This window comes from Gymnoscopelus braueri (genome assembly GCF_963280865.1).
Source record: "Gymnoscopelus braueri genome assembly, chromosome: 1".
Taxonomy (NCBI): domain Eukaryota; kingdom Metazoa; phylum Chordata; class Actinopteri; order Myctophiformes; family Myctophidae; genus Gymnoscopelus; species Gymnoscopelus braueri.
In genome coordinates, this window is record NC_137603.1 from 57,727,502 (window position 1) to 57,749,570 (window position 22,069).

Here is a 22,069-nt window from a genome sequence, read left to right on the forward strand (position 1 = left end):
TATTAGTTTCCTGCACTGTGATTGGCCCAGCTGGCCCAGTTAGCTGTACTGTGATTGGCTGACTCTATTGGCTGACTCTATTCAGCACTGTGATTGGCTGGCGAGACACATGATGACATTAATAACGTATAAATAAGATTATGGACTTCCAAAAATCAAATTATTTTGGAAGTGAGCTTCGATCACTATGATGACCAATAAAGATTCTTTTCAATAAATGTATTTCTTTTTTGAAGTGAGCTTCCATCACTATGATGACCACTGTGATGACCACACCGCCCACTTCACACTGGGTGTGATTTTTGTCTCCGCCAGAGGTGGAGAGTATGTTTTCGTTCCCGTCCCGCTGTGTGTCCCCCCCCCCCTAGCCAAGCTAACATTGGTCAAGCTTCACGTGACACGTGACAATATGTTGTCACCAATGCTTTTGATTGGCTAGCGAGACGCATGACGAAATAAAATCCTATAAATAGGTGTGTCACTTCAAAAAGCCATTTATGCTTTTTGCAGTGAGGTAACATTGGTCAAGCTAACATTGGTCAAGTGACACGTGACAATATGTAATATAAATAGGTAAGACAGGATTAATCAGGAACAGTACTGGCGGAGACCTGTGCTCCGAGGAGCACATTTTCTAGTTTTATTATATTATATTATTATTATATTGTTTAAGACAGATGCTAGGTTCTTTGGTTTACCTATGATCCTAGATTAATGAGGCGCTACACTGTCTCTATACAGTTGATGTATGTGTTTACCTTTGTAAGTCGCTCTGGATCAGAGCGTCTGCTAAATGCCTAAATTGTAAATTGTGCTCAAATGTTTCTGGCAGTTAGGCTAGTAGCACAATGTCTGAAAAGTTTGCTGCTTTTTTTTTTTTTGCATTCAATTCAAAAACTGTCTGTAACAACTTAGTCGTCCATGAATAGTCCATTTCTAGACATAATAGCGTAGAGTGAATCTTAAATTAAGGATAACATTATTTAAATATTTCTCAGCATGTGGCTTTTTGAGGCTTTCTAGCCCAGAGACAGAGTGTGTGCTGGCATTTCTACTGCCAGACAAATAAGACGAATCTGGACAGAAAAAAGAAAATAAAATCTAGAGTTATGCTATAAGCATAGTTGAATCACATGGCTTATCGCCTTTCCTTTTGCCGACAGCGGTAGGCAGGCTAAAAACATTCTGAGGACCCCCTAGAGGCCCCGGACCCCCTGTTGAAGACCCATAACTTCAAAGGATGGCGAGCACTCAGTATTCCCGCCTTCACAATATGTTATAAACTTGCCAGTCAAAGGTTAAGGTTAGCTAATGAAATTGTGTGGACTCTGAAAATATAACAGTGAAGCATCATGGTAGTGAATATGTCAGAGTTTACTGTAAACACTAAGAGGTGAGTAGAGAAGTCTGTGGTGTGGGATTGCTCTGATTCTGTTGTGGATGAGAGACTAAAGCCAGGCCAGGCCTGCCAGTGTACGATGCTACATAAATCCTTTATATTAGTTGCACTTGGTGATTAAACTGTGCCCGTTTTGACCCTCAGCAGCACTGGATTGATATGTTCTCCCTTCTACGGTGTACCACTTTTGGAGGTAATGATAATGATACCATTCATTCCAATTTGCTTAAAGGAGCACTTCACCCATTTTCAACCTATCTTCATAATTGCTCCTCACTAATGCTCATGATAATATGGCACCATTTTGTCTAGGCATACTTATTTACACGCACATCGACGGTGGGTGCTGGGCCAATGAAACTAATATGAAGAGAGGTAGAGCCTGCACAACACTTTCCAGGTTCCATTTTGTCTACTCACTCTGTGTCTCAGAGGAGGACTGTGGACAGTTCAGGAACCCGCCTACCAGTGACATCACTGATGGGTAATCCAAGCTAATATAGAAACCGCAGGCTTTCTATTCCTGGACAGTTAGCATGCTATAATGGAAGCCATTGTTCTCGCGGTTAATAAAAATATGAAACAACACAAAAACAAAAAAAAAGCCTAACGCTGATGTCACTGGTAGGTAGGGTTACTGAAGTGTCCACAGCCCTCCTATAAACATAGACTGATAGAAAAAACAGTACCATATTATAATGAGCATTAGTGAGGACCAATTATACAGTATGAAGATAAGTTGAAAATTGGTGAGGTCGTCCTTTAAGACAGACACATTAAGGAAGACAGATGCATTACTGAGCAGCTTCCTTACACTCAGACAGAGACCGGCTATACAAAGGCGTGGAGCAAGCAATATCCCAGCATTGATAAAGCAATAATAGCTCTACAGTACATGCATGACCATGCTGACAATACAATATACATACGTATAGGGAGCCTATAGAACAATATTTCATGACACTACAGTATATTACTGTAGTAGTATTAGTAGTATTAGTAGTTGTAGTAGCAAACAGCAGTATAAAATAAACATCCATGTGACCAACATAAATTATATCTGCATTGTATAACTAGCATCTATCAAAAGAATAGGAATGAGTTGTGCTATAGTGGGCGAGGTGGAGTCTGAAGAGGAAGGTTTTCATACTGCGGCTGAAAACGGGGAGTGACTCTGCAGTCCTGACTGATGGGGGGTGGGGGGGGGGGTTATTCCACAGCTTGGGACTGCGAGCCAGGAGGAAGAAGAATCTAGGACATAACAGGGGTCTTCAACATTTTTCAGATCAAGGACCCCTTAACTGAGAGATGAGATGAAGCAGGGACCCCGCCCCCATTACATATTGCATAACATTGTGTTGCAGATTAACCCTTTTCATATAGATAGCTTCAAAGACTTGTTCGACAACACTATCATCAGTGTTGAATTCATGTTAATGTGCATTTTCAGACAGTTAACCGCTTAAACGCTCAATACTTTGAAAACATGTACTTGATCAGCTCTTTTTTCTCCTACATCAAACCTCTTTGCCGAAAATAGCCGATCTACAAGCTCACAACGCCTCGCAGCGCGAGGCGTTGTGAGCTTTGTGAGCTTTCCTTGTAGATCGTCTATTTTCGGCTAATGTTCCCCTCAGAAAAGGAATTCTAGGTTTCAAATGGTTAAAAGTTCGAGGGACCCCCTGTTGAAGACTCCTGATCTAGGACATATGGCCAGGGTGGAAGGCTCGAACAGCCTCCCTGTGTTAGCTGATCTAGTGAGCGGGAAGTGTTGCCATGTCTGCTTATAATTATATGTGACTTTTGGCTTGTTTTTCTGCAAAATCTGGCAACACTGTCATGCCCTTGATTGGCTTGTAGGCCATCACCAGGGTTTTGTACTGAGGGGGCAGCAACCGGAAGTCAGTGAATTGAACGTAATAGTGGGGAGACGTGAACATTTTGGGAGGTTGGAGACCAGGTGTGCCATTCTGGATGGTTTGGAGGGGCTTCAGTGAGCATGTGGGGAGGCCAGTAAGGAAGGAGTTGCAATAGTCAGCCTGACTGAGGCCTGGATAAGGAGCTGGGCAAACTCCTTGGTGAGGAAGGGTCTGATTCTCTGGATGTTGTAAAGCAGGGTTAGGCAACCTTAGGCACGGGTGCCAATATTGGCACAGGGGAGGGTAATCACTGGCACACTGGCATAAGTGTAAGAGAGAGGATTTAAAAACAAAAAAAAGTAAATTAAATTAAGTCCCCTCACATCTGTATGCAAATTACACATTAATTAATTACACATTCTACATTAATTCAAATTCTGAACTCTGACTGGGGAGGGACTTGGGGAGATACAGTAGGTGAGGTTAATGAGTCTAATGGTCATTACATTATGTCCTGATGTGAAAGAAAATATTTCAAAAGAAGAAGATAAAAAGGTTGTCATCGCTGCAGTAGTACTGTATAGTAGTAGTAGTAGTAGTAGTATACTACTACTACTACTACTACTACTACTACTACTACTACTACTACTACTACTACTACATAGTAAGGGCCTGATTAACACACAGGTTCACAGGGCTGCAGCCCGGGGCATGAGGCTCCGGGGGGGGGGGCCTCCCGGCAACACCAATCAACTACCCCCCCCCCCCCCCCCCATCCAGACAATACTATGACAATGCTATTAACATGCCAGGCGTGTGCTAAAGCAGTGCTATATCACGCATACTACGCAAATTAAACCTGCTCTCAGAATGGGTCCCATGTGCAACCCATAAAGTACATTACAACTAATTGGGGTGAATACAGTTAACTGCTGCCTGGAGACCAAAGGTCTTTTTTTGTTCTTTCATGCCCTTTATAAAAATTAAAATAAAATTCCCGAACACCACAAATTACTGACAAAAGCATCTTCAACCTAATGAAAGTAATCGTAGCCTATAAAGTCTTGTGGTCTGCTCACATGTCAACAGCCAAAACAGTATGCATTAATTACAAAAAACGTCAGCCAGTCCATTCCATGGCATAACTTAAGAGATGACAATACCCAAAACCTGTCAATGTCTAAGCAATGTCTCAGCACTCTGATAATGAAGTGGTTGGAGACTGCGTTGTTATGCACATTTTGGTAGCTCCGTGTTTAGAGTTTAAAAAATGTAAGTCCACATCTACAATAAGTTGCTCTTGACCTCTGACGTCATTGCAGACTTCTCAGCTCGAAAAGACAGAAAGCTTTTGAGAGAAACATTTACGAGATAATAGTTTTACTATTAGTTTGTCGTTGGCGCGAGTGTGATGTGATAATTACGGGTTGTTGGAAATGTCTGCATGTGTCTGTGCTTTCCTTCATTGATTGTATTATTATCCTACTATGCTGCTACTGTGCTTGAGTTACAACTGTACTTTGACCACTTTTTCAGTCAACACCAAATCTCTTTGCCAAAAATAGCCGATCTACAAGCTCACAGTGTGTCGCAATGCTCCCAGTCGGTGGGTGGACTATGGGGCTACACACACACACAACAGTACACAGAGAAGAGCAGAACAGACAGCGCTACAGTTATAAAGGACTTTGATTTTGGAGCCGTGTCAACTCAACACAATGCGTGCGGGAGCACTTTGGATATCATGTCCATAGCGCGTATTTAGCATTTATTCACAAGCACAATGTTCGCATGGACGTCATGTTATTTGCACAAATAGCTTTGCTGAAACACTGTACTGTATACGCATGGACTTATAGGTAATTGACCGGGTTGTGACACACAGCCATGAGGATCAAATGAACAGCCTCCTCTCCTAAAGTTGAACTAAGCATACTGTGTACACAGCACATAACACAAAGGGCCTAAAAAACGCCTAAAAAGTAATGCCTAAAGCAAGACCCCGGGTATGGACTAGTTATTATTATTATGGTGTAATTATTTCATAAGTTGTACTGGCCTTGTACATGCATACGGACTGACTTTGTTTTGATAAAATGAAGGCGCTCTCCGTGGTTCTGAAACATTCCCTGGGCACAACAAAGTCTTAATCCGGCCCTGGTAGTTGTAGTAGTAGCAGCAGCAGTAGTAGTAATGTTCTGTTTGCTCTTCAATCAATGCTTTATCTAGTACAAGAACAGCGCTATTTAAATACTGTATATTAATGGCTTAATGTAGGCTTAATGTAGCTAAGCTGCCCTCTATGTTCTTGACTTATTAAATGATTGTAGGAAAGCCTGCTTTAGCTCAGTGAAATAGAACTGTCCACCCCTGTCTGCTTTATGAGGAGAGATCAGATAAAGTATGTCACTACAATGAACGGGCATAATTCATAATCAGTATCAATGTTTTACTTAAATAAAAGTATCAATACCGCAATGTAGAAACACTCTGTAATAAGTAAAAGTCCGGTAAAAACTAAAAGTACTCATTATGCAGAATGTCCCGTTTCACAAGTTATCATTATGTCTACATTTTATTTTAAATCTTTTGTAAATAGCAGATCTACAAGCTCACAACGTGTCGCGATGCAACACGTTGTGAGCTTGTAGATTGGCTATTTCCAAATAGACAAAGTTTAAAATGGGCGGAAGTGGTTAATGTATGTTTTGTAATAATAATCAAAATCTACATTTTCAAGTAACTAGTAACTAAAGTATATATTCAAATAACTGTAGTGCAGTAAAAGTACAATATTTGTCTTTGAGATGTAGTGGAGTAGAAGTAAAATTATAGGAAATTGGAAATACTCCAGTAAAGTAAAAGTACTTCAACATTGTACTTAAATACAGTACTTGAGTACATGTTACTTTCCACCACTGTTCATAATGTTATAATAGTGAGTTCACGGGTTGAACAGTATGTCTGGGAAGACAGTTGAATCTATAGGCTGCAGGGGTTCAGTTCTCAATTCAGTTCTTTTAAACCTAGCTAACTCTAAGTCTATTTATTTTATTTTATTTCTATGATTTATTCATTTTAATCTTACTCTCATCTCTCTAATGTTACCTGCACCTATCCTGTATTTGAAGGTTATTGCTGCTGCTGCAATAGGACCCGACTTTCGGACAGCGGACAGCGGACAGCGGACAGCGTGCATAATTCCAAACATCTCAGGCTTCAGGTCTCAATTTCTTTTCAATCATTGCTTTTTTTCTTTACACTATGTAACTTTTTTTATATGAATAAAATGTCCTTTTGTCCAATCTGTATGGTAGAGTATGTTAATACAATATAACTTATACAATTGGGGTGGTTGTATTTTGTCTCCCTGCTCTTCTATTGAGACATTTAGATCGTGTAAAAGGTCATGTCTCACCTATAGACACAGAATGTGACATGAATACGTCTGACATGAAAACCTGATGGTCAAGATTCAATTTATCCCCTGAGCAAGCAGGCTGGTTATTAGCTCAATGGTAAACAAAACAAAAAAATCAGGACTTGTGCAGGAAACCGGGTTCAAATCCAGGGTAGAAGAGGAAAGTTACGTAGTGCAGCTTTAACATCTCTCAGCTTTATGTAACTGTTATACAAAGAGTGCTCCAGAAAAGAGACTTTGGAACAACTGAGGACAGGACTCCTCCAGGAGAGGACGAGGGTCACATCATTCTCCTGGCAGTATCTCCAAATGTCAAAGGTCCCAGACAGAGCTGAGGGGTCCAGTATAGACCACGTGGAGGTCACACACACCACAGAACTGGAATCGAATATCATGTGCAGCATAACAAAAAGAAGTAATTTTGAAACCTTGAAATAATTAATGACTTTCTTCTCTTTGAAGGAAAAAAAATGGATTGGAGAAAATATGTCAAGAAAGTGGTCTTAATATTGGGCACAGAGAGTGTAGACAAGTAGGAGGACACAGATACAGTACTGCGGGTTATGTTCATTTTAAGCGGCAACCTGCACAGCAAAAGGTGTGTTCATGTTTGTCCCTAACCCCCCCATCTCAAAATGTTTTGTGCCAGGGAGCACCCCGTACCAGATTTGTGTTGTTAGAATGTTTCAAAAATCTTCCAAATATTTCACATTTTATTTCACGATTTTTTTAAAATAGCAGATCTACAAGCTCACAACGTGTCGCGAAGCGACGCGTTGTGAGCTTGTAGATCTGCTATTTTCAAATAGCCCATGTATACAGTATATTATATGTGCTCAGGTAGCCTATAATAGTTGCTTCTTTTGGGCTTGTTTTCCTAGACCTGGTTGCTTATTTCTCTCACAAAATTTGGCAACACTGAGGATTAGGTGAGAGGAGTAGGAGGAGGTAGAAGAAGAAGAGAGGAAAAGAGTAGCAAGAGGAAGAGGAGGGGAGGGTGGAGAGAGGGGGGGGTAGTAGGGGAGAAAGAGAGAGTGGAGGAGTGGAGAGGAGGTGTTTAATCATGTAGAGTATTGTAGTCCAGTGGTTAATGTGATGTGTGTCTGTGTCATTGGACTCACCTCCTCAACCAGAGCCAGCATACGGCGAGTGCTCTCCAGAGACTGGGCAGGGAGAGAGAGACAGACAGAGAGAGAGAGAGAGAGAGAGAGAGAGAGAGAGAGAGAGCTGTTAGAGAAAGCCCCACACAAGGACAAATACAGTACAGTCATAAACTTTAATGTGCAGAAAGTAAGACAAAAGGACATTCACTGTCTGTCAGAAAATAAGTAAAACTGTTAAAACTGTCATTCAATTCAAGTTTCCGTCATGTTCAATACTGCAAAAAAGAAACACATCATGCTAATTTGGTACATCTGGGCTGATGGAGTGATATATAAATGATCACAATTTAGTGAGGTGACCGTGGACAAAGTCATTACGTCATTGGGAATCCAGTGAAAGCATTTGCATCGCTGTTGTCATTGACAAAATAACGTTTCAATAGCAAAGGAACGTGTTGTTTGTCGTCTCTTTTTTTTAATGGAATATTGCTTTTTCCATAAGGATGGAAATTGGCTAATGTGGATAACAATCTCTGTTCTCTGTGTATAGTGTTATTTTGGCCAGTTTGATGTGAGACGATACATCATCAAATAAAATATAATACAAAGTTAATGATAGATCAAGTATAGTCAAAAATAAGTAATCATGTTATCCATGTGGAACAGAGTTCTATTTTAGAATAACCTTTACTCATATTTCAGTGAAAGTCACATAATTAACTCTCATACTATGAATAGCAGTCTCCTCTCCTCTAACCCTCTTAATCTTATCCCTCTCTTAATTCAAGCACCCTCTTCCCTCCTCTCTTTCACCCTGCCTTTTGCTTGTCACCTCCTCCCTCCCCTTTCTCCTCAAAAAACCCAGCCTCAACTCCTTCACTTCACAATCTCCTCATCTCCTGCTTCTAAAATCCCTCTGCTCTTCTTCTCTCCTCCTCCTACCTCTATCCGTCTCTTTGCATTCTTATTTTCCCCCCCAAAAAATCTCTCTCTCTCTCCATCCATCCCTCCCTCTTCTTCCTGTCTCCCCTTATAGCTGAGGAGCTTCTTACATTATCTCCTCATGAATGTTTAATGGGGCCATTTGAGTCTAGTCTATTATTCTGCCTCACAGAATTATCTGCCTTTCCTGGGCTTCTATCATCTCATTACTGATGAGCACACTGTCTCTGCTCCCAGAGGTGAAAGTTAGAGAACAAACTGCTGAAACATCTTGGCGCCCTCGTCCAGCTATAGGGGGAGAGGTCCCAAAATGGGTTAAGTCCTGGGTTCGAATCCAGTTCAAGATCTGTGGATGACTTCACCCATTGTCTTCATATAATCGGTCCTCACTAATGCTCATGATAATATGGTACCATTTTCTTCTACTCAGTCTTTGTCTCGGTGGAGGACCGTGGACAGTTCAGAAACCCTCATTTTCGCATTTTTTATGAAATTTGTATTAACGCGAGAACAGTGGCTTCCATTATAGCAGGCTAACTTTCCAGGAATAGAAAGCCTGCAGTTTCTATCAGCTTGGATTCCCCATCGATGATGTCACTGGTAGGCGGGTTTCTGAACTGTCCACAGCCCTCCTCTGAGACACAGAGTGAGCAGACGAAAATGGTACGATATTATCATGAGCATTAGACAGTGACGACCAATTTTACGAAGATAGGTTGAAAATGAGTGAAGTCGTCCTTTAACACAACATAAAATCATGTGCCTTGGGCTTCTGCAACCCTCCCAAACCCCATCACATTTCTCCCCATCACGTTTCTAAAATTCATTGCCATCAATCAAAAAAATCTAAGGCCTGTTTTACTTAATTATTGAGAGGTTAAACGAATTCACAGTACTGTAGCTTATCTGTAATAGCCAAACCCTAAGTATTAGCAAGAGATTATGCACAGAAAAATCAAGAGTGTTCATTTAGCTCTGACAGTGCAAAATGGACCTGTTAAAAGGCATTTGTATGTTTTAGCGATATCAGTGATGTCTGTGTATTTTCCAAAATAATTAGCCTATGTATGATAGGGGTTCAAAAAGGGTTCGGTGTCAGATTCTTCAGCAGTACATAGATAAGTATACCAAACTTGAGGCGAATAATCTGTTGTAGTAATTTCATTTCTATGGATATGACAAAGTCAGTCATAAACCCTGAGTACTCCTGGATTCTGTCAAAGATATTTTAGTGAAGGGCAACTTGAAAAGTTTTCCACATTATTGCTAAAGGTCCTCTGTTTTTAATTTACCACATGGCTTTCAAGTTCTTTCCAGAGAGAAGGTCAGAGTACTTTCAATTTCCTCTTTGTCGTTAAAGGTTTGGGCCAGTAGAATATATTATTTTCTTCACCATTGAGCATGGTCCATTGGTCCACTATGAATTTAATGAATTGGATCCTTGAATGAATGAAACCTTTCAAAACTGTTCCCAAATCATATCTGTTGGCAAACTGCCATGGACTTTGCCACTGTGGAGAAACGGACTGAGAAATGTGTAAATCGTCTCTGTCCGGTTGGAACCTCATATGTCCAAAACAGTTACAATAAAAAATTACGTGTAAAAAAAGAAATTTTCCCAAATCTTAGCTTTCAGTGTTTAAACATAAGGCCTGTTTTGGGGGGAATAATGTCTGAAAAGTTGTCAATGGTGTGTGTGTATCTCGCTGGCTTATACCTCATCGGCCACCTGGTCGGCACGGGCCTGCAGGTCAGTCAGCTCATTACGCATATCAGCTTCGTCAGCCATGATGACAGATGATCCTTACACCAGAAGGTCTGGATGCTGCTGGGGAGAGAGGGGGAGAGAGAGAGAGAGAGAGAGAGAGAGAGAGAGAGAGAGAGAGAGAGAGAGAGAGAGAGAGAGGGTTAGTATAACAGGTCATGTACAATAACCAATTATGCAAACAACACACACATAAAGCTCAACGTTATTAAAGTGCAGTGCACAAAACGGAATAAAAAGGACACCTAAGGGTCAATTGTGTTCCATTTGTACACACTCAGAGTATAATTAAGGATTAATTAATTACTGAGGATTGTGAAAAAGGGCAAAAAAAAGGAAAACGACATGCACATCCCCAACCCGAACTTGGGCAGGTGCTGAGCGACGAGCAGTAAGCACAGTAAAATGAATAAACGCTCGCACACTGAGGGGCTCCAATGCGACAACATGCTTTATTGCACCACAATAAAAGCTGTGACGTTTCGAGCTCAAAGCTCTTCCTCAGACTGAGGATTGTGCTCGCCTCACACAGTTCCTCGGTTTAATAAAAGCGGTTCTTTTCCCTCTCTCTCTCTATAGCGTTACATACTGGCACACACATTCCCAGGATTAAGGGGGAAAACAACAGCAGAATGCTGAGCAGCACAGTGTAGCGTTATGGATCGTTTCCACACTTATTACGGATGCAGCCCGGATTTTGTGAGAGAAATAAGCAGCCAGGTCTATGAAAACGAGACCCAAAAGAAGCGACTACTATAGGCTACATGAGCACTTTAAACATAATACATTGGTTATTTTCAAAAATATATTGAAAAGAAAAGGTGAAGTATTTGGAATATATTTGAAAACTAAATCTGATGGTGGAGAAATACATTAATTTGGGTGTCCTTGACATGCAAATGTTTAAGAAGCGGTTTAAACAATAATAACACAAAATTGAAAGCAAGCCCAAATAACTACATTTTAAAAACAAGCCAAAAAAACCACAACCCGCTACAACCAATATGTACTTTACAGAAAAACAAGCCCAAAGTCGCTTTTATAATAAGCAGACTTGGCAACACTGCAAGGAATGCTGGCAAACTACAATAATTTTTTACAGCATTGGCTCAGCAGGAGTCTAGCCATCTATAAGAGGGTCATTCTGGGTATACGCAGCTAATCTTTCAAATCGCTGGACAGATCACCACATTGTTTTAACCCGTTAAGACCGGGAACGCATCTGTGTGTCATTTTAAGATTTCTTTGGCTCTTCAAAAATAGCAGATCTACAAGCTCATAGCGCGGCACTCGGAGCTTGTACATGAGCTTGTACATGAGCTTGTACATGAGCTTGTACTATGAGCTTGTACATGTAGATCTGCTATTTCTTTTAAATCGTTAAAATGTGTGCAAATCTTTGAATATATATATTTACATTTTTAACTCAAATCTTTGCTTCTGTGGGTCCCTGGAACAAAATATTTTCATATGGGGGTCCGCGGCCAAATACATAATTTTGGGGGTCCTTAAGTTTGAGAACCACTGATATATATAGCAACATATACGTTTAAAAAAAAATGAAAAAAGAAACTAGGATTTAGAAGACATTTGTAGAATCACCCAGAAGCAAAGATTTGAGTAATTTTTTTTTATAAAAGTAAAAATATATATATATTCAATGATTTGCACATTTTCACGATATTTCAAAAATAGTAGATCTACAAGCTCATACCGCGGCACTCGGTGCCGTGCTATGAGCTTGTATATCTGCTATTTTTTAATAGCCAAAGAAATCTTAAAATGACACAGATGCATTCCCGGTCTTAAAGGGTTAAATGATAGTTTTTTTTTTCTTTTTTCTGTCCGACAAAACGCATGCTCATAGAGATCAGTCAGTCAGAAATTACACTGATCTCATTCAGGTTCTGCTATACATCACTCCCTGCTCAGCACATTAGAATAGAACCATTTAAGTGCAGGGAGAGATATATACATCTATGAAAAAAGGATACGATATGCACATCCCCACATTTCTTTCAAAGCGGTGCTGGACCAAAAAATACGCGAAAACAAGGGAATGCCTGCACACGATAGACTGCTCTCCCAAATGTTATTTAACCAACAGAAGCCCTTGCATGGGCGAAACGTTGCTTTTGTTGGTTACATAAAACGTGGGAGGACAGCTCTATCGTGTGCGGACATCATATTCTTATCACAGATATATATACATCTAAACACATCCTCATAGAGGAGTGGGTTGTGTTGTATTACACTGGACGACGTACCACGCAGTCTCATGCATAGGTTAAAAGCTAATGTAGATAGAATGTTATTTAGACAGATGCTAGGTTCATTTTGTTTACCTGGCATCCTATAGTTTTAATGTACAGATTATTATTTTTTGGATATTATACTGTTTAAACTGATGCTAGCTTCTTGGATTACCTATATCCTAGATTACTGAGGCACTACACTGTCTCAATGCATTTGATGTGTTTACCTTGTTTACTGTAAGTTGTTCTGCATAAAGAGCGTCTGCTAAAAGCCTAAATTGTAAATTGTATTAACTGTGTTATTTCAGTGTAAAATTCTATAAGTATTAGACGCAACGATACACGACACAAGTGAAATGAAAAGAACAAACGGACAAGGATTGTAAAACGCCATCATGACTCATGTAGCTGTGTCTTGTGCCCTCTGTGTCAGAGGGATTCAACAACATCATCCAGGGCTGATTATGTAAGACGCTCTGTGTACTCCCACTCGCGTTAGGCACCCAGGGATTTCACCATACTGTTGACATTGTTGTGCACATGAACATGGGAGCTTTTAAGCCTCAAGACTATGGGATGCGTATAATTTTAGTACAGCCCACAGCTGGATAACGTTGCTCTGTATAGCAAGTTAAAGGTGCAGAAAGGCATTTTCTTTGTTGTTCAAATAAGTGTGAAACTCTATAAGAACCATTAGACTCTATGCACAGCAGCTATATCGGAATGAAATTGGGTCTTACCAATGACACTAATGAAGGCTCTGTTCCATTTAGCACATTTAGCGCAGTGTTTCTCACACCTTTACATTTTAAAAAGAACTCTGAGAGTATACACAGACATTTGTACACTCTCAGAGTTACACACCCGTAAGGGGCCATTTGGAACCCCCTCAAGGAAACACACGAGCCAACATGCACAATATCAGCACCCTGACTCTGTTTGACCAGAATGGAACAACAGATTAGTATCATTGCTAACACCTGTGAAAAATTCTTTCCAATATGGCTGCTGTGCACAGAGCCTATAATACGCCATCCTCCTTTCCTGTCATGGAGCGCCACAGCAAGGGGACGGTGGCAACAGAATCAAAATGGAGAAAATGGGGCTATTTTTGTTCACCTGGCTGTGTGCCACACATGCACCATTGCAGCTATAAACACATGCACGCACGCACGCACGTATGCGAGCACCCCCCCACACACACACAGTCATACAGTCATACACACAGGAGCCAAAGTTGTCCATGAAAAATGGATGGGAGTTTTATTTCAGCCAATGACAGAGCTGATGTCTGACAGCAGGCAGACATCAGCTTATCCAACAACACACTTTGTCTGTCTCTCCACACCTCTCTCTCTCTCTCTCTCTCTCTCTCTCTCTCTCTCTCTCTCTCTCTCTCTCTCTCTCTCTCTCTCTCTCCATCTGTACTGTATGTCTCTCAATCTCTTTCCCATCTCCCTCTGCCAATCTCTCTCTGTCTCTCCCAATCTCTTTTTCTGTCTCTCTGCCTCTCTCAGTCTCTTTCTTTCTCTCTTTCAGTGTCTTTCTTTCTGTCACTATGTCCTGTCTCTCAATCTATTTCTGTCTTTCTGTCTGTCTGTCTGTCTGTCTGTCTGTCTGTCTGTCTGTCTGTCTGTCTGTCTGTCTGTCTGTCTGTCTGTCTGTCTGTCTGTCTGTCTGTCTGTCTGTCTGTCTGTCTGTCTGTCTGTCTGTCTGTCTCTATCAATCTTTGTCTCCTTGTGTCTCTATCTCTCTATTTCTCAATCTTTTTCTCTGTGCTTCTCATCCAGATGATGACTTCCTCAGTGTCAAGTTGAAACTGAGAAAGTCCATTTCCCACCCTCTCTCTCCAGTGCTCTGCTCTGCTTCATCCCCGCCTCCTCCTCCTGTTCTCTTCTTCACCTTTAATGAAGTCCCTGGAGAAAAGGAGTCTGCTGGCACAATCTGTTCTATTGTGTCTCTCATAAGAGACTTCCCACCTGATACAGATTAGAAAAACCTAAAGACCTGGAGTTCTGCAGCGAAGAGAGTGAGACAGACAGACAGACAGACAGACAGACAGACAGACAGACAGACAGACAGACAGACAGACAGACAGACAGACAGACAGACAGACAGACAGACAGACAGACAGACAGACAGACAGACAGACAGACAGACAGACAGACAGAGGTGATCCCAGGTGAACTACCGTTCCACCTACACCCCCCCTCTCTACCTCCCTCCCTCTACCTCTCTATCGTTCTATCTCTCACCCTCATCTCTATCTCTCCAACTCTCTCTCTCCCTCCCTCCCTCTACCTCCCTACCCCTGTCTTTCTCACCCTCATCTCTCCAACTCTCTCTCTCTCCCTCCCTTCCTCTATCTCTCACCCTCATCTCTCCAACTCCCTCTCTCTCTCCTTCCTCCCTATAGCTCTCTCTATCTCTCGCCCTCATCTCTCCAATTCTCTCTCCCTCTCTCTCATTTTGTCTCCCTTATCTTCTCAGCCCCACCTCTTTCTCCCTCTCTTCCTCAACTCTCCCCCTCTCCCCCTCTCTCTCTTTCAGGGACGTGCTGGGCCCCTAATTCAGCCTGGGAATCTCAGATAGTTTAATTTCGTCCGTTTAAAAAAAAAAACGGCCGGCCTGGTCGGCCTGGAATGGAGAGGCCTTTCTGGAATGTGGAATTGTCCCACATTTCCCAGTGGCCAGCACGTCCCTGCTCTCTTTCTCTCATTTTGTCTCCCCTATCTTCAGCCAGCCCCTCTTTTCTTTCTCCCTCTCTCCCTCATCTCTCCATCTCTCCGGAGGAGTCATGCAGGGTGTTTAATAATTCAGTGTGTGCCGGGAAAGGAGGCATGTAGCGAAAATACAGCCATTTAAAAGCTTTCACCTCCGTCTCTCTCTCTCTCTCTCTCTCTCTCTCTCTCTCTCTCTCTCTCTCTCTCTCTCTCTCTCTCTCTCTCTCTCTCTCTGTCTCTCTCTCTCCCTCTCCCTCTCTCTCTCTCTCTCTTCCACATATTTTTGGGGACAGCCCTATAAACAACACAATAATATCATTGACTAAATGAGTCACTGAAGAAGTTATACCATCGGTTGGCCTTTTGGCCAAAAAGATGACCTACTAGCCAATCAACGTTTCAATTAGGCTGCGTCTGGAAATTGGATTATTTATGGACGGACGCCATTGATGTAATATATACAGACAGTGCTTGAATTGGGCCAGTGATGCTCACTGGTACAGAGTACCAGTTTTGCCGGCTTTTTGCCAACTGAGCACCGTCTTTACTTATGATTACGTACCGCCACTTATTAGTGAATCTGGGTACGCATGTTGGGACGCAGGGCACAACAGGCTTTATATCAAAGTTGATTAATTTAGGAGGATACGCCATCCCGACTGGAGCCACTATAGGCGAAATGGTACACAAATCCTACAAATGGTCTCCTAAGTTGGCACCCTCCTAGCGTCCCTATTCTGATGCTAGACCAAAAAAAATAGTGAAAATATGTGAACATTCGACGAAAATAGAAGATTCACAAGCTCAGCGTCTGGTGGGGCTAAGCAATCGGTCCAATCCAAACGGGGCACACCTTCCGAACAGCCACTGCAGCAGTGTTGATTTTGACGGCAATTTTTTTTCTTCGTTTTGGTCATATTTTAGTCATCTGAAATGTTTTAGTTTTTGTCTAGTTTTAGTCGACTAAATATCATAAGATTATAGTCGACTAAATCTACAGTTGATTTAGTCGACTAAAATGTATTTTGGCGGCCTTGATGGCCTCGTAATGGCTGCATGCTGAAAATAGCCGATCTACAAGCTCACAACGCGGCGACGCGTTTGTGAGCTTGTAGATGCTATTTTCAGAGTGCAAACGGGTGTCTTTTAGTTCTACTGGATCTCTTCTCCACTAGTCCCTCTCCAACATTTTAGTCTAGTTTTTATTTGTTGACGAAATTGTTATTATATTTAGTTAGTTTTAGTCATCGCAGCTTAGTTTTTAATTATTTTTTATTTATTTTTCGTCAGTGAAAAAGGGTAGCAGACGAACATTTTTCGTCATAGTTTTAGTCGACGAAATCGACACTGCACTGCAGCAGCATAACATTCAGCCCCTTAGGAACTGAACCATGTTGAACGCAGCTTTCATCCGTCACCTGCCTCTTTAAAATCATTTGTACGGCTGCATTCTTTGTTCACGGTAACACTGACTACTGTGAGGACGCACGTGTGCTGAATGAAATTCCAGCATCCTACAGGGTGCAACCGCGTCGAAACGGGAAGCCATTAAACATCACAATGTTCAGCGCTTTAATTCACTCTCATCTTCCCTCTCTTTCTCACTGTCTTGCCTCTCGCCTTTCACGTCGTATCTCCTTCCTCCTCACTCATTTCCTCTGTTGCTTCCTCATCACGTTCGTCCTTCCAGTGCAATTTTCTCCCGTCTCCGTGATGAGTCAATAGCTCATCATGCTTCCCCACAGCTCTTCTCTTCCCCACTCGCTTCCCTTCACTGTATTTATTGCTTTGAATTCTGCACTCAATCTTCCTGCGTTTCTCTCTCTTTCTTCCTCTCTCTCTTTCTCCTCCTCTTTTTCCTCTTTATCTCTGTCTCCTGCTTTCTCCCATAATGCATTCCACATTTCTATGCCTCCATCTCCATCCTCCCTCCCCCCTCTCTCTCTCTCTTTCTGTCATTATGTCTCTGTGTCTGAGAGTTGTTTCCTCATGGCTTGTTGAACACCTCATTGACCTCCAGTGGCAGTAATGTAGCAAAGTAAATAAATCAAAGAAACAACAGGTACAACTCATGAGCCCCAACCAGCCAAGCATGCCATCAACAGGCAAAACATGCATTTACTCTCTCCATTTTCTTTTTTTATGTGACTCGTTCTGTTATTTCATTAATACAAAGCTTGGGGCAATTTTGCTTAAAAGTGAAAATCACCACAGTTGCTATTGGAGTAAAAGAATAATAATACGTGCAAGGAATCTGTTTTTTTTTTTTGCATCGCATGAAACTCAAAATGTGGTTTTGGTGAAGTCTGACTCAAACACAAAACTATATATCTCTTTTTATCTCATAGGAACAATTTTGCTGAAATGTTTTTTTTTCTTATCACTGTCCTTCATATTCATCCAATTATGCAAATCCACGTGTGGGGGAGGGGAGCTGTAAGAAACGGCTCTGAATCAGTTTGGGGTTAAAAGCCGTGCTCAGCAAATGCCTTCATGCTGTTGTACATGTGGGTGGTGTGTTCAGTGTACTGGCCTTTAGCTCTTGACCTTTATTCCCTTGTTAAAGTCACTACAGCCCTGAACCATACTGCTGTATGTATGTAAGCAGCTCCACTGGCCATGTTAGTCTGCTCTGTCTGGAGACTGAGAATACACACACCATCTTTCTGCTCCAAGGGCAGTTTTTCCAAACGTATAGGGTAGTGAGTAAATATCCAGTTTTTTTTAACCTTTCCTACCATTTGTTTCTTTTTCTTTTCCTTTTCCCCCAAAATAGATAGAATATTATTAAAAATATTTTCAGACATTAAAAAAAATCAAAAAGTTTTCAGACATTTTCAAAAAATATCTGAAATTGTGAAAATAGCCTATCTACACTCACTCACTATATGTTGCATCGCGATGTGTTGTGAGCTTGTAGATCGGCTACATCTGTAGCTATAATATTTATTTTTAAAATTAAATTAAATTAAGTTGTATTTCTATTTTTGTAAGTTTGGGTGAGTTCTGGAGAGTCACCAAATTTCTCTTTTGGGTCTTGAGCCCCCAAAAAAACGTTTGGGAACCACTGTCCTAGGGAATGCCTACATGCACGCACATACACACTCCTTTGTGGAGTATTATTGTATCGTCTCAGGTTGGATGTTTGTGTCGTGACTTTTCAGGTTTAATGAGGAAAAACCATAACATCTACCAATGAGCTAAACAATCTTTACATCGCCAACCAAACTCAACCGTGCATAACGCCACCCAATGAGATTTGAACACAACACTGGACATGTGTCAGCCCTGAAAAAGACATTCTTCATAATGGGCTGACAAGTTCTAATGGCATGACCTAGTTAAATAAAGGTTAATCGAATTCATAAAAAATTATATATCATTGCCGGCAAGAACCAATTCTTGCTGCCACCGCATTATATATAGCCTATTAAAATGCACACGTGTGTGTGTGCACGCACGTACGCACACAATCACACACTCACGCAGGCACACACGCACACACACACACACACACACACACACACACACACACACACACACACACACACACACACACACACGCACACACACACGCACGCACACGCACACACGCACACACACACACACACACACACACACACACACACACACACACACACACACACACACACACGCCCATCAGGAGATTAAAGGCAGCATGGAAAAGAGGATTTGCACACCACTGCTCTCTCTTCTCTCACTCTCTTTCCTGTCATTCTCTACTGTATGTCTGTGCTGTCTATATGTACTCTATGTATGTACATATGTACTGTATGTATTTAGGACATTTAGGACACCTCGGCTAAATTCATTGATGATGATGATCATGATAATTTTAGGAGTCATCAACTACTCCCCAAAAGTAGTCGAGTACAACCAGTAAACCCACCTGGATGTAGGTTAAATAACAGACTAGTCCTCGATTGGCACTGAGAGAGGCTGTTTACAAAAGAGCCACGATCTGACTTGACTAAACCCCCCCACAGCAAGCTTGTCTGAGCTGGAGGAGACGCCGTTTGACTGCACTGCAGTAACAACGTGACTGCCTTTCTTGCAGAGGATAGCCAATACTGTGGGTTCCCGCAGAGCTCCGATAGAGAACTGCTCCTCCAGCCTGAAAGTGCACTGTCAGTGGCTGACAGGAGATAAGGCTTCATGGCTGCATGGCACGAACCTCCTGCTCGGCGTAGCGGGAGTCTCTTTCCTTCGTCTAAATGAAGTCTGTTCATTTTAACATGGCATATAACGAGTGGAAAATGATTGTCCAAACAAATCTAAGTTTAACAACAACCCCAATGTTATGTCCACCTTTGATCTGTCAAAGGCTGCACCTCAAAAGAGCTGTGAATGCCCTACCGTGATATAACATGTAATATGATTACATGCTCAAATCAAGACACAGCACCCCCCGCAGCATATCTGCTGTAGCTGCAGCCCCACTGCTTTATGACTGCGCCCTGCTGCAAGCACAGATGAGCAGTCTGCAATGTATGTATGTATGTATGTATGTATGTATGTATGTATGTATGTATGTATGTATGTATGTATGTATGTATGTATGTATGTATGTATGTATGTATGTATGTATGTATGTATGTATGTATCCATCTATATTTCTCATACTGTATGTACATATATCTTTCTACCAAAGAAAATGAGACCTAATTCCTCTCTGCTTGGCACTCAGCATCAAGGGTTGGATTGGGGGTTTGATATGTTCCTGCCCCATGGGCCTCATGGCTTGGCAAGGCTTACTTTACTTATACTATCTTGGCTATAGTAGTGCCCGCTGTGGATTGGACAATGCAAGGGAAACCATTTCATATACAAATGTGGGCTGTTACATCTTTCCATCTGTACTGTATTGTCAACACAGCTGTATCAGCTGTCCTTGGTTATTTCTGAATGTACATTTGATGTCATTTTACATAAACTTTCATTTTCAGCCTTTGACATGAGCTTAGTCCACCATCCACATTGTGTGTGTGTGTGTGTGTGTGTGTGTGTGTGTGTGTGTGTGTGTGTGTGTGTGTGTGTGTGTGTGTGTGTGTGTGTGTGTGTGTGTGTGCGTGTGTGTGTGCGCTGCGCGCGCACACGTGTGTGTGTGTGTGTGTGTGTGTGTGTGTGTGTGTGCGTGCGTGAGTATGTGTGTGCGTGCGTGCGTGAGTATGTGCGTGCATGTATGCATATAGATGTGTGTGCACACTTAAAGCTGGTGTGCTTATGTGTGCACTGTATCTGCAGTATGGCTGTATGTGCTGCTCTGTCTGTCTGTCTGTCTGTCTGTCTGTCTGTCTGTCTGTCTGTCTGTCTGTCTGTCTGTCTGTCTGTCTGTCTGTCTGTCTGTCTGTCTGTCTGTCTGTCTGTCTGTCTGCCTGCCTGCCTGCCTGCCTGCCTGCCTGCCTGCCTGCCTGCCTGCCTGCCTGCCTGCCTGTCTGTCTGTCTGTCTGTCTGTCTGTCTGTCTGTCTGTCTGTCTGTCTGTCTGTCCTCTGTTAGAAGCATGTAAGTGTACGGTGGAGCAGAGCAGCGTTCAGAGCTATTCTCCAAAAGGCTTGTGGATTAGGACTGTTGGAGGCTGACATGATTAAAACGGGTACACACAGCAGCATACCAAATGGGACTCCAGGAATCCAATGTAATGGCTATGCTATTTCAGGCAACAAAGAGAAAGCCTGCCTCCGCACACAGAAATGGGAAACTGTACACATTGAGATCCTCTGAAACCCCTGGTTTGATGAGGCGGTGTATATACGTATGCTATCGTCGCTGTCAGGCATAAAACTCTTATCTCCAAATTCTAACCTTTTGTGTTTTTTCGTAAATTAACGTCCTACTTGATCATACTACAGCGTCACACAAAAGTATCAAAAGTTTGCTACTTCTGCTAATTTTGAATTTGAATAAAGAAAAGGAACAGTTTTGGACATTTTGGACGCTGTGCTCATTTAGATATGGAGGAGGAGCAGTAAACTGAAACTTGCCACCCCCCCCCCCGACAATAAAGAGCATCAGCAGCCATCTTCTTTTCAAGAAAAGGGTCAAAGCCATGGCTTTTAGAAAATGTTGCAGAATAGCTCTTCTATTTATTAGTAGATCTTTTATTTATGCTGCAATCAGTGTTTAGTGTTATAGTTCTAGAGTGTTTTATTTACTGTTGCATTGCCTGTTTTTTTTATGTTGAAATGTTTTGTCTGTCTCAGAACAAGGACCACAATGGAAAAAAGTCACTGACTTTATTGTGTTTATATCCTTGACATTTCCCTGAGAAGCATGTAACATGTGTTTTTCTTTTTACCGTGACATCTAATCAAATCTAATAAAAAAAAAGTATAAGATTAGTGTGTAATTAGTGCAATTACATGCCGTTCATTGGAATATATCTACAATAACAAGTTAGTTACCTATCACTAAAGATAGTGGTTTTAATTTGTTAAAAAAATATGTGTAAGATTGCTCTATATTCCCATAGCGAGTTCAGTCTCAGGGCAGAGTATGCAGGGGCGCTAAAGTCTGTGATTCAAGATGTTCAGCATTGGTAGCGATATGACGAACTGTTCATTGAGCAGGAGAAGAAAGCAGA

At 41.7% G+C, this 22,069-nt stretch overlaps 1 protein-coding gene across 1 annotated transcript in view; it reads right to left on the bottom strand.

Moving 5' to 3' along the window:
* The window catches only part of LOC308086177 (synaptosomal-associated protein 25-B-like), a 68,481-nt gene that overhangs the window by 24,215 nt on the left and 22,197 nt on the right, over positions 1-22,069 (bottom strand). Inside the window, exons 2-3 of the mRNA XM_080429609.1 lie at positions 10,442-10,549; positions 7,801-7,842 (exon numbers count right to left, since the gene is read on the bottom strand). Coding sequence (XP_080285735.1) covers positions 7,801-7,842; positions 10,442-10,513 — 114 coding nt within the window. The 5' untranslated portion in view covers positions 10,514-10,549. The remainder of the gene's footprint in view (positions 1-7,800; positions 7,843-10,441; positions 10,550-22,069) is intronic.